General features: G+C 45.5%; 1 protein-coding gene across 2 annotated transcripts in view; it reads right to left on the reverse strand.

Annotated features, from left to right (window-relative positions):
• VPS41 (VPS41 subunit of HOPS complex) overlaps positions 1 to 12,926 on the reverse strand; it is a 1,668,740-nt gene that overhangs the window by 66,810 nt on the left and 1,589,004 nt on the right. For both annotated transcript variants that reach the window (XM_069613279.1, XM_069613280.1), the window contains one exon: positions 3,619 to 3,663. In XM_069613279.1, coding sequence (XP_069469380.1) covers positions 3,619 to 3,663 — 45 coding nt within the window. The remainder of the gene's footprint in view (positions 1 to 3,618; positions 3,664 to 12,926) is intronic.

A 12,926-nucleotide genomic window follows, 5' to 3' on the forward strand; every position in this document is an offset into this window, starting at 1 on the left:
TTAATTTGCTTGTCGGCACGTCCCAGGGTTTCCAATAACCATGGCCAGACTTAAAAGTGGTTGATGGTATTACTGAATCGTAGTACTCTGATGTGGCAAAGTTTTCACTTTGGGAAGGTTGCTCCTGCCTTGCAGACCCTCATTTCAGTTCTCCCAGCTGCTCCGCATCCACCCACCGGCAGAACCACCTCTGCTCAACAAGACTGCATCCCCAACGGCCTCGCTGCTGCTGGCCCTTGAGCAGTCCCTCTAAGGGGTCCGCTGTGCTTCTCCCGGTCTCACTCCTCTCCCGTAAGGTATGCTCAGAAGTGGTTGCTTGGAAGCACCTTCTTCCCTCAGCATGGTCTGTTTTCGGGAGTCTGCTTCTGCCTTCAGTTCTGCTTCCTGCTTCGCCGGCTCTGCATCTCTCGTTTCCACCTGTCATTTGAAGGTGTTCATCATATTTAAATGTCCTGCGCAGCTGATTTCCATTCCATTATGACAACCAGGCTGCACGTTTAGCTTGGTGTTTCCTTCAATCCACATCAACTCCTCCTTCCTTGTCTCAGTACTTGAGGCTTTATGGGAGTTGGAGTCCATAGGAGTTTTAGATCCTATAAAGTTACATTGTTTTGGTTCTTTGTTTAAATCAGAGAAAGCAGATGTTAAGTGAGTATTATGTGTATATGAAGTATGAATGGTATTCTGCTCAGATTGTTTTGAAGGAAGGAGTTTTAGTGTTTTAAAAGGAGGGATATTTAAAGTGACAACAAACAAACAGTCAGGAATTTAGGTATGATAGGTTCATCATTTGGAAGGCAAGAACACTTTGTCTCCCCTGATGGGGTCACCACATCTTCCTGACAGCCATCTCCTCCCATGTGATCCTCCCTCATAATATTATCCCAAGGGTCAGGATCAGGAAGACGGCTGCCATCCACTGGCTCCATGGGAGGAGATCTTGGGCTGGGGATCAGTGATGACTCCACAGGAGTCATCACATCCAGAACAGACTATGAACTGAAGCAAGTGGGAGGACATGGCCTGAGACGTACATTTAGGGAGATGTCAAAGTGGTGCAGATGACAGATGAGCGTCACCAGATCTGGGGCGCAGACTCAATTGAGTCAATCATCCAGGTAGGGAAAGACACGACTGATGTTGTTCCTGAGAAGCATGAACTCCATTCCCAACAGCTTGGTGAAAACACTTGGAGGCTATGATATGGCTGAGGTAAGACCATGTACTGGTAATGGGTGTTCCCAAACATGAACCTCTGGTACATCGTGATCTTTGGGTGGGTTGGGATATGGGAGTAGGTATCCAGAAGGTTTAGTTACACCATCCAGTCGATCAAGGGCCTGGAGGATATGGGCCACAATGCCCATTTTGAACCTACCCATGTGTAGGTTAAAGAGTCTCTGATCTAAGAGGGAACACGGAACCTGGTATTTCTTAGGCACCACAAAATCCATGGAGTACCAGCCTTTTCCCTTTCTTCAAGGCAGGCACAAGTACTCAACCTTCTCCAACAGGAGTAGTATACCTGGGGAGGGTGGACGCTGGAAGGGCGGGATGACCTGGACGGCGCTGATGGAAGGGAATGCAATATCCCTGTGACATGATCTGCAAGACCCAGGCAGCTAAAGTAGTGTGCTGCCGCTCCTTGATGTGGAGAGACAGTCTACCTCCCACAGGAGAGGATTTTGCCCCTCCTACAGGAGGGGCAAAATCAATTAGAGATTTTGCACCTGTTGCAGCTGACAACAAGGAAGGGCAGCAACCTTTCCTGTCTGGTTGTATCTGTGTTGGTGGGGGGAGGGCCTCTAGGTCACTTTTCCCAATGAAGCTTGTGCCATTAGGGGGCAAAGAAGGTTAACAATTGAAAGGAGCAGCCTTTAAAGAACAAGTAGGAGAAAGAAGCATCAGGCTGATTGATGGACAATCTTGAAAACATTTCCATGGATTTAACAGCCTTGGAACCAAACAAGTTGTCACAATCAAAGAACACATTATAAGGAATGGGGCTACAGCAATATTAAACATTTTGCCCATTTTATCAAAAAGATGCGACCTAGAAACTTGAGCAAACTCTATTGAGGTGTCTGTGTTGATGCTGAAGCTGAGAGAACCGGTGGAAAGGCTTCAAAGCTCAAAGGCAAAGCCAAGCAGCATAGAGGACCCAACTCCACTAGCAGAGCCAGGAGCGAGCCATCAGGTGTGCAGTCAATGCCTAAGGAGGTGCTTCTGCCAAGATTAGAAGGTGCAGTGGGACCCTGACCCTGATCCTGCCACCGAGGTAGAGACATCCAATATCTGGTACTTGAATTCCTCTTAGTGCTCCGGGCTGAAGGAGCTAGTGAGGAACGCTACCTGCTTCTTGAACCTTTTAGTTGGAGAGTCCTGTGAGGAGATGTCAACATCATTATCCGTGTAAAAGCAACATTATCTCTTCTTTGAAGAGGAGGAGGAAGAAGAGTGGTGCAATGTATTAAAAGAGATTTCTCTTGTGGTACTGCTTCTTATTGTCTTTTCTGGACCTTTTCCAAAGAGTGAGGCTATTCCAGTTAATCTGCTTTGTCGGAGTTGCAGGGCAGCCAGGTAAAGAAATCTGGAGGCAGGAACTTTGATGAAGCCTGAGGCCTGCAAATATAGCATCCTCTTCTCCAGGGGCCTTAGTGTGCATCGAATGGCAGGAGCTGCAATTTTCAATGTTGTGCTCAGCCCGAAGGCACCAATGACTCACTTGATGGGGGTCTGTAACAGGCATCTTATGACCATAGTTTTTGCAGGGTGTAAGGCTTGAGGCCATCAGGCTACCAGGCATGACACAGTTGAAATTGAGCATCTATAATGGTTTTCAGAAATAAGTGTCCTGAGCGTGCGTGCATTTAGTATATTGAGGCAACTCTCTATTATATTAGCAAACTATTGTTCAGCAAGTAAATATGTTATGCAGTTTGTGAAACAAATAATTAAATTAAGGATGAGTGCCATGATTAGCACACCAGACACAATAAAAATAAATCTACAACTCAATCACACAGTGACCCCTGGTTTACTATACATTTAGTAACCACTACAACAGCAGACAGGCAGAGGCCAAATGGTAAACAAATCATGGGTGGAAAAGAAACAAACACATCCTGAACTGCAGAAAATACACACAAAAAAACCTTTGCATACAAAAAGGCAGGCTGGACAGAGATAATAAAGAATAGATCTTGGATCAATGCTGACTGGTTGATGAGACAGGATTAGGAGTTCTTTAAAACCCCACTACCCTTCCCAAAAAGGGATCACTGATAAACTAAGTTTGTTGTTTAATGAAAAGAATAAAGGAAATAATGAAAAGAATAAAGAAAATAAGACTGTTAGACAGTTAGATTGGGGCCCATGTTAATACAGTTGGAGCATGATATTACTGTTAGCCAGTATTTAACTGAAATATGCAGTCTGTGAGACATCCTCCCGCATCACAAGCTTCTGCTCCAAAATATGAATATGAGATACTGCATGAAATTAAACTTTCCAACAGAGCAGAATTTCAAAGACATGAGAACACATAAGTGAGGCAAGATTAAAGAAGAGACTGTGCAATTGGAATAGATGACAAGTGCATTTCTCAACAAAGCCTACCTGAAGGGAGTATTGGAGCAAGGCAGGACTCACAAATGTTCTCCTCTGAAAGAAAACAAGCATCGTTAGTAGTTCTGAATCATAGAATTGTTCCTTTGCATTAGAATATAAACAACACACAAGCAAAATAGTTATTCAAAAGATTATAGTCCAAAGGCACAAGCTAGAAGTATGTTTACCTTATCAAATAATCACACTGTGTGGAACACATGATAATTGCAGCTTAGCGCTTACACAATACCATAAGATAGAAATTGTAGTATATGGGTCTCATCGACAAATAAGAAGCAGACACAAACGAAGGCCAATATGCAATGCATTGCAGCCACTGCACGGTTTGACAAAACAGTACCAAGCCTATTGCTTGACCCTTACAGCTCGATGCTGCAACTGCCACAATAAGTTGTCATCAGCTTGGACTGGTAGACCCTTTACAGGTCTTCCTGGCCAACTGATCGACCACTTAGTGGCATGCTGGGAATTGAGCGGGTTAATGAATGGTGAGGTATGATTACGAGATGTGGAGGGGGTTGGGCTGAATGAATGGTGGGGCATGATTGTAAAATCGGGAGGTGGTAGGGGTCAGGGGATGCCTGACAGGGGCATAATTGTCAGACAGGAGGGGAAGGGGCAGGATGGTAGGGCCTGGGAGGACTGGGGGAGAGTCATTCAAGGATGAACTGGGACAGGTATGGTCAGGTTGGTGTGGTAGCATAGTTGTAGTGGATGACTGAGTTGGAGCAGAGCGAGGAAGGAAATGGGGGCACAACAGGGAGGTTATTGGGACAGAGGTGCATTTGGGGAGGTATAGTGATTAGTTTAATTTAAGAGGGTCATCAGTGGTGTATGTCAACCAGCTGGGGTCGACCAACATGAACTGCTCATAGGCAGTAATACGGGCAAGCAATTTGGGGGGATGACGAGCAGTTGCGATCAACAAGTACTGGGGCTAGCCACTGTTAGAAATACAACCAGCATAACAGATCACCACTTATGCAATACCTTTGCATGCAGAACAGTTATAATTTTTAGGTTTTGCAATAAAAGTGCAGCTTGAACCAAAGTTCAATCGCATGGAGTCTGGTAACTAGGAAATGGCAGCGGCCAACACATTAAAGCGCTAGCAATTTCCTTTCCCCCAGAGATTACTAATCTGCAAAATATTCTCAAGAAGCAAGTCTGCCTTCGGGCAATTTTTCAATCACCAGGGTGTGCACTATGGCTCTGCGTCATTGGCAGCCAGGACTCCAGATTGTATATCATATGAGGCACATATGGAGCTGGCTCTATCTGATACTTCAGTTATGCAAATGTTTCATCACACTCAAGCCCCAGGAACAGGAGAACTGCAATACTGTTATGCTATGAACCTCATGATATCATGGGTCAACCAGTCAGAGGCTGCCAAGCAATGTCCCATGAAACGGAATCATAACACCAAGCTATTCTGGAAGGTGAAGGGAAAATTCCATGAGAGGCAGTTAAAGATGGAAAAGAATATGCTTGGTGGCGTACTCCAGAGGGTCCTGAAATTGTACCCCCACTACTCACTCGGTCTGCTTACCTTATAATAGTGGCAACAAATGTAGCAGGACAGCCAGCAAAGGCAGACAGTGAAGAATGCCATACGTGCTCTATCTCATTGTGTCAGCTGTAGCAACCTGGCCTGTAAAGTTCGGAGCATCTGGGTCGTGGGATACGATACCCACACAGCGGTAGAAAGATGTTTGAGACGAGGGATGTCTGCAAGGCATTGCCTTCTATCCCCTTTGACGTGACTTGGGGTTACACAGGCTCTCACAGTGTTGGGCCATGTAGCAGAGAGCCATAAGCGGCAGTCGGGAAAGTATGATGGGTCACTGGGACCATAGTTCAGATTGAGGAGAGCATGGCATGGCTGTGAATAAGGATTAGTGGAAGCCGTTCTCGATGTGGATGTATAGAACTCCAATGGATGTTCATCCCACAAATTCCTTTAACACACAAGGATAGATTCATGATGCCAATTTGTCCTAAAGGTAACTTCCTCAAACTAAACTCATACTGTCCTTAAAAGAAGGACTAACCTGTCCCTTGGGATCTCTCCCTAGGGAACGGTGCAGTGCCACTCATCTAAAATGGATAGGCAAAGAAGTCAACCCTCCACTAAACTCAACCTAATTTGGGTTTTGTCACCATTTTGAAAAAGTCAAAAAATGTGTGAGCCTCTGACTCCAACCATGGAGTGATCAAGGTCAGTGATTTAAAACAGTCAACTAAAACAGGCTACACAATCAAGATCACTAAAACGCATTAATCTTCCCTCACTAGAGTGTGCAGTACAGTCCCCCAAGCCCTTCAAATCCAATATTACACATCCATCAGTGTCAATCCTAAAAAAACTGCTTATTTAACATAGGTATGCTAAAGATTATTAAAAAGATATCCTTATATCTGGTTGACTGGTTTTGGTGCTATGATTACTGTACACCTTCAGGACGGAGGAATGCCTGAGATACTTCTGTTGATCATACACTCTACTATATTGCCAGCGATCTGCAATTAGGATAGTATCATACAATTAGAGCGGTAACATCTGCTTCCACATTGAATCTGTTGAACTGGGCTTGTAAGGAATTTGCATCTGGAGATGGGAGAAAAAGTAGAGAAGATAGGAGGGGGGAGGAGTGGGCAGGTTGGTCGATTCATCAAGCGAGTGAGTATAATGCGTGAGAGAGCTGCCAGTTTCTTGTCAATGTTGCAGGTTCTTTCTAGTACTGTGCTGTAGAAATGGTCGAAGAGGGCGCTGTAGAGAGATTGGGAGATGTGTGAGGGGGCGAAGTGCAGGGGGGCATACATTCTGTGATAATCTTGTGCAGTCTCTTGCTGCTGTTATGGGCGTTGAAGATTTTGGTTGTGTAGAAGGCTTTTTTGGCCTTGTAGATTTCAGCTTTGTAGATTCAATGTTGATGGGCATAGGTGGTTTTGGGGGTGGGGTCAGACCATTATCTACGTTCAAGGGAGTGGTTGCGTGTTTTGATAGATTTGAGCAAGGGGGTGAACCATCTAGGCAAGGGACCTTGTCTGCAGGGGGTACATCTTGATGGGGTGAGGAGTAGGAGAGCGTTGGGAGAGCCAAGAGTCGAATTGGCCAAAGAAGGGTGTTCCTCCATCAACTGGTAGGGAGTGCAGAGAGGGAGGAGAGCATGGTGTTTGCTATGTCTGGGGTTATTCTGAACTTATTCCCAAGTGAGACGTGGGTTGATGGTCCAGTGTTAGTCATTTGTAGAGGAAGGGTGTGTGACAGGATGGAGATGATAATGGTTGCATGGTCCAACCATAAGAGCGGTCTTCGAGAGAAGCATGGAGATGAGGTTGGTGGAGCTGAACATCGCATCAACAGTGTGCCCTGATGTGTCGGTGGCCCCTTTTACCTGATGAGTCAAGTTGAGGGCTTCCAGATTGTCTAGGTGCGTTTGTGTCATAAGGCTGTCGGGAGCATCAAACCACATGTTGAGGTCTCCTAAGAGGGTGAGGGAGGGGTGTAAGACCAGGATGACCGATAGGGAGTCGCTTAGGGCATTAGTGAAATGTCTGTTGTAGCCGGGTGGCCTGTTGATGAACAGGAAACTTAGTGAGTGAGGGGTTGATGATGTATCTAACAAGGAGCGATTCACAGTCCGCGCTTCCTGCCTGTGCCCCAGAGAGAGAGATAGAAAGGGTAGATTTATAGAGGATGGCAATCCCACCTGCTCTGCTAGCTCAGTTGTGGGTGATGAGTGTGTATCCAGAAAGGAAAGTCTTGTGTGTGATGGGTCGGATGTCATCAAAGAACCAGGTTTCTTGATGAAGAGGAGGTCTAGGTTTTCAGAGGTGATGAAGTCAAACATGCTGTGTTTGTTTTTGGCGATATGTCTAGCGTTGATAAGAATGCAGGAGAATTGAGGATGTAGAGCGGTCCGGTTGGTTCTTTGGGATGCTGGTGCAAGTGGGTTGGGGGCAGAAGGCTGAAATGGTAAAGGGGGGGGTCCCTCGGTGGATGCCTCATAGGGGTGTATGGAGTGTGTGATTGGGAAGACTGTTTGTGGAAAGAGTGTTAGTGATGTGAGGTTTTGGGAGAGGGTTGGGTGTGGTGTGGGATGGAGGAGTAAGTGTGAGAAAGTTTTCAGGTGGGGTTCCAGAGGAGGGTTGGTGTTCTAGGGGTCTGGGGGGCAGAGGTCGAAGTGGTGCTCCTATAGTTTTTATTTTTAAGTTTTACAGTTCCTATACTTTTATTTTAAAAAGAAACCGTTCTGGAATGGTTTAGTTTTAAAATAAAAGTGTAGGAAGAAGTTGAAGCTTGCACTTCAGCATTACCTTAAAGAACAAGTGTGTTTGTTTGGGGGTTTGGGTTGTGTGTGGGAGGGGGCGCAGCAATAGGTTTTGTGGAGGGCGGGGAAGACCAGCAGGGAACATAACTCCACTGCTTCTTTTCGTACACTTCGACCACTGAGGGGGAGGGGGGGCGGTGCGAGGTGGTGAGGAGGGTTGTTGGGAATGGTAGTTGAGGAGAGGAGTTGGAGCATGTGGGGCGGAGTGAGGCTCGGGTTGCCGAATTCCCAGCAAGTGCTGAGGTTGTTCGGGGAGGAAGTGTTAGGATATTTGTTTGAAGAGGTACTTTACTGGATTGAACAAGAGGGAGGGCGAAAGAATTAAGTGGGTGGAGAGCGGGGGTAAGGACGAAGGGCATAAGTAAGGAGAGTGTAAGGAAGGCATGGTATCAAAGCAAGACAGAGACGTGATCACAGTTCATGGGTTTAGATTAGTTTATTATTTGTATAGCGCCGCCTGGCCCTGGGGCATCCAGGCGCTTGACAAGGTTACATGTTGCAGGTTACATGGTTGCAGGTTACAAGGTTACGTAGTTGCAAGTTACAAGTTGTGAAAGTGTTGCAGGCAAGGTAAGAATAGGTAGGCATTACATAGAGAGAAGATCTTATGATACAGTTGCTGGTAATGTCCTTATAATAATGTAGTTATGGAAAATATACAGGTTATGACGTATTTACAAGGTTAGGGAGTGTGTAGTTTATATAATGTATACAGTACAGTTGTAATGGGTCGGTGAATTAAGCTTCTTTGGCCAAGAGCCAAGTTTTGGCGCTGTGTCTGAAGCGGTGAAAGGAAGGTTCTAATCTCAGTTCGGTAGGTCGAGAGTTCCAAAGTTTGGCTGCAAGCACTGGGAAACTTGTGCCACCAGCTTTTTGGAGCTTACATCTGGGGATATTTAAGCGGTGAGTTTGGGCTGATCTAGTTGGGCTAGATGGTGTATGTTGCGTGAAGTTGTCCGAGAGGTATCTGGGTGCTTGGTTGGATAGGCATTTGTGTGTGAGGGAGAGTGTTTTATAGTCAATTCTCTGGGGTATAGATAGCCAGTGACAGGCGCGTTTGAGATCAGAGATGTGCTTGTGTTTGGGTATGTTCATGGCTGCTCTTAGTGCGTTATTTTGGATAACTTGAAGCTTGTCAATGTTCTTTTGGCTGGTACCCAGGTAGAGAGCTTTACAATAGTCGACTTTGGATAGTACTAGTGCTCTGGCTAGGGTGGTACAGTTGAAGGTAGAGAGGTAAGGTCTACTGGCATTGATGAGCTTGCATGTGTAAGCGGAGGCGGATGATATAGTGTTCATTTGTCTTGTCGGTGTGAGGGTGGAGTCAAGGTAGATACCAAGAGTTTTGACGTTATTGGAGACAGAAATGTTATTACCGTCAATGGTGAATGTCTGGTAAAGTTTGTCGAGTTTATTAAGTCTGTGTTGAGAGCCTAAGAGAAGAAGCTCAGTTTTGTCGTCGTTGAGGCAAAGTCCGTGTTTAGCCATCCATTCTTGGATAATGGAATAAATGTTGTTGAGTACTGTGTTGTCGGTGGAGTAGTCACCTGTTAGAGGTATGAGTATTTGGGTGTCATCGGCGTAGTTAGTATAGATGACTCCCAAGTGGTCAAGTATGTCAAAGAGGGTCTTTGTGGATACGTTGTAAAGAGTGGGAGAAACACAGGAGCCCTGGGGGACACCGCAAGTAACGGGGGCTGGTTCAGCAGAGGCTGTGGGAGCGAAAACCCTCATGGATCTATTAGTCAAGAAGGACTGAATCCAGGCATTGGCTTTGTCAGAGAATTTGGCAGCTGAGGCTAGGTGTTTGCAGAGAATGTCGTGATTTACCAAGTCAAAAGCGGTCGACAAGTCGAGGAGGAGAAGGGCTAGTTTGCTGTTGTCTTTAAGGTTGTCCATTTGTGTCTTGAGGTCGATCAGGGCTGTCTCAGTGACGTGTTTGGGACGGAAACCTGATTGTCTTAGCCCTAACAGGTTGTTTTTCTCAAGGTGGTTCTGGATCTGCAGGTAGGTGGCTCGGTCGAGGATTTTTAGGAGGAAGGGTACAGTGGTAATAGGTCTGTAGTTAGTGGGGACACTGGGGTCTAGAGTAGGTTTCTTGAGTAGTGGCATTACCCAGGAGTCCTTTAGGTTGTTGGGTACTATGCTGGATGTGAAGGATGAGTTTATTAAAGAGGTGATGAAGGGGGCAAGATGTTTGGCCGAGTCTTTGATAACTGGGGCGGGGCAAATGTCCCCTTGGCATTTGGAGGGTTTTAGAGAGTTGATTAGATCTTCAACCTCTTTGGTAGTGATGGTGGAGAATTCAAATAGGTTGTTATCTAAACGTGATGTGTGGGTATGAGAGATGGGATTGTCTGCGAAGGTAAGGCTCGCTTTCTTTGACTCAATTTTGGCTTGTAGCATAGCAATTTTGCCAAGGAGTGCTTCTTGAATGTTGGTACACCAAGAGATGTCTTTAATGCATGTGTCTGGGATAGGGGATGGAGACTCGAGGTCTCTCAGGAATTTTAAAGAGCTCTTTGGTATTGGATTTGGCATTGCAGATTCTCTCATTGTACATATTTTTTTTGTTTGAATGATTGCTGATTTATAGGTATTGGATGCTAGTGCGTAGGCTGTTTTGTTGTTGGTGGAAGGGGACTGCTTCCAAGCTGATTCAGCTTGTCTTTTGTTTTTGCTGAGAGTGTTTAGTTCAGGAGTGAACCATGAGTTAAGTTGCGCGCGTGGTTTGGCTTTCCGCTGTTTGAGAGGTGCTACTGTAGTTATAGCCTTGAGAATGGTAGTGTTGTATAGGTCTACTAATTCAGTGGGGTTGGTAATGGTGGGTGTGAAATCGAGGATAGGTTAGAGTAGAGGGATGAGTTTCTCGACTGTAATATTTTTGCTGTTTCTTGTGGGTGGAGCGATGGGAGGAGTCGCAATCTGTGTGTCTTTGTTGATGGTGACAGTGATAAGATGATGGTCAGTCCAGGCACAGGGTTTTTGGAGAGGATGGTGGTATTGCAGTTGAGGTCTGCTATCCAGTCGAGGATGCGTCCTTTGTTATGTGTGGGTTGAGATATGTGATGGGTGAGTCCTAATTCTGATATAGTATTAGCGACTATGTTTGCTTTGTCATCTTTCTCATCATTGTATCCCAGGTTGAAGTCGCCAAGAATAAGTAATTGTGAGTTGGGTTTGGTGTTAGAGAGTAGGAGGGCTATGTCGTTGTTAAAAGAGGATATAGGGCCTGGTGGTCTATAGATAAGATGGGTGGTGATAGTGTTTGTGTTGGTTGTGGATATTTTGATGGTGAGTAGTTCAGCAGATGGGAGTGATTGGTTTTGAATGTGTCTAATGTTAAGGGGGCTTCTTGCAATAATAGCTACACCGCCACCTTTGGCTGTTTGTCTATCTGCACGGTAGATGGTGTAGTCATTAGGGATGGCTAACGCTAGGGTGGGACCTGATGATGCGTGGAGCCAGGTCTCGGTGATGGCTATGAAATCAAGTGTGTTGAGGGATATGTCGTCTGCAATATCCAGGGCATGGGCGACTAGTGATCTAGCGTTGATGAGTGCGCCTTTGATAGTTTTGATGGTTGCTTGGTGTGGTTTTCTATTGGTATGGGAGGTAAGCTGGAATGGGGATGCTGGTGTGTGTGTGTGTGGTGAATTGTAGGTTTGGGCTTAGTTTTGCTTGAGACTATTTTAGGCGGAGTCGAGGTGGTGTGTATCCTGGATCTGAGACGGTCGTGTCTCCTTGTGCCTGTGCCGGGGTAGGAGTTCCTCGTGATGTTGATCTTAGGTGTGGTGTTGCACGGGATAGTGACAATCTTTGCTTTTTGTATACTGTGAGTGACTACAATGAGGGTGTTTATGAAACTGTAAAAATGGGTGAGATAAACACCTAATCTAAATCTAAAATGGGAGCAACTACGATCATCAAATAATGATAATACAGTCCTAGTGGAGTCAAGTTAAATAAAAAAAGACCCTATACAAAAAAAAACCTATTGGCAGTACTTACCTCTAAATACAAAATAGTGTGGGATAATGTTCAGAAAGAAAGTGTTCGCAAAAGGATAAGTCAGGATGTTGTAGCCGGGATCTCACTTCCCCACGTTTGAAGCACGGGACTAGGCGGGACACTTGAGCACAGCACACTTCTGGGGCTTCTATGGCCCGAGTTTTACGGTTCCTTTTTTCTCCTATCAGGGCCTTCTGTGCCCAAGTATCTTTATGCAAAGTCTTGTGCTCCAAAGGTCCCGATACATCACGAAGAACAAACAAAGGTTCTTTCTGTTTCTTCACGTCGAGCGATAACTCTTCACAGGAGGATCCCCCTCAGCCAGGCTCCGGTCCCTTTCACAATGTGAGCCTCACACCAACATCCTACTGAGGACATCCCTCAGGCGGGTTCACATTTGTCACCACAATTCAGTACACTTTGTTTTTCAATTCACCTTGTGTCAAAGACTTTCGACTGTACAAGGGGTTTTGACTCGACCCTTATGTGACCACTGTAAGAAAGGCATGACATCAAAGTAAGAGACACAAATGATCATAGTTCAAGGGTGTTTATTAAACTGTAAACTGGAAGAGATAATTGCCTAATCTAAACCCAAATCTAAGATGGGTGCAAGCTACGACCATCAAAATGTAATACTGCCCAAGAGGAGTCTAGTCAAATAAAAGGACCTATACTAAGAAACCTATCGCCAAACCTTACCGCTATGTTACAAAATGGATCATCTTCACAATAAAAGAAATAAGTGTTCTCAAAATAAGTCAGGATGTTATGCCAGGGTCTCCCTTCCCCACATTTTTAACACGGATAAGGCGGGACTCTCTTGCACAGCACACTCCTTTGCTTCTCTGGCACAAGCTTACAGTTCCTTCTCTCAGTATCAGGGCCTTCTGTGCCCAAGTCTTTCTCATGCAAAGCCTCTTGCTTCACCAAAACAACAAAACACAC

Source organism: Ambystoma mexicanum, chromosome 5p (genome assembly GCF_040938575.1).
Source record: "Ambystoma mexicanum isolate Mex_15411 chromosome 5p, UKY_AmexF1_1, whole genome shotgun sequence".
Lineage (NCBI taxonomy): Eukaryota > Metazoa > Chordata > Amphibia > Caudata > Ambystomatidae > Ambystoma > Ambystoma mexicanum.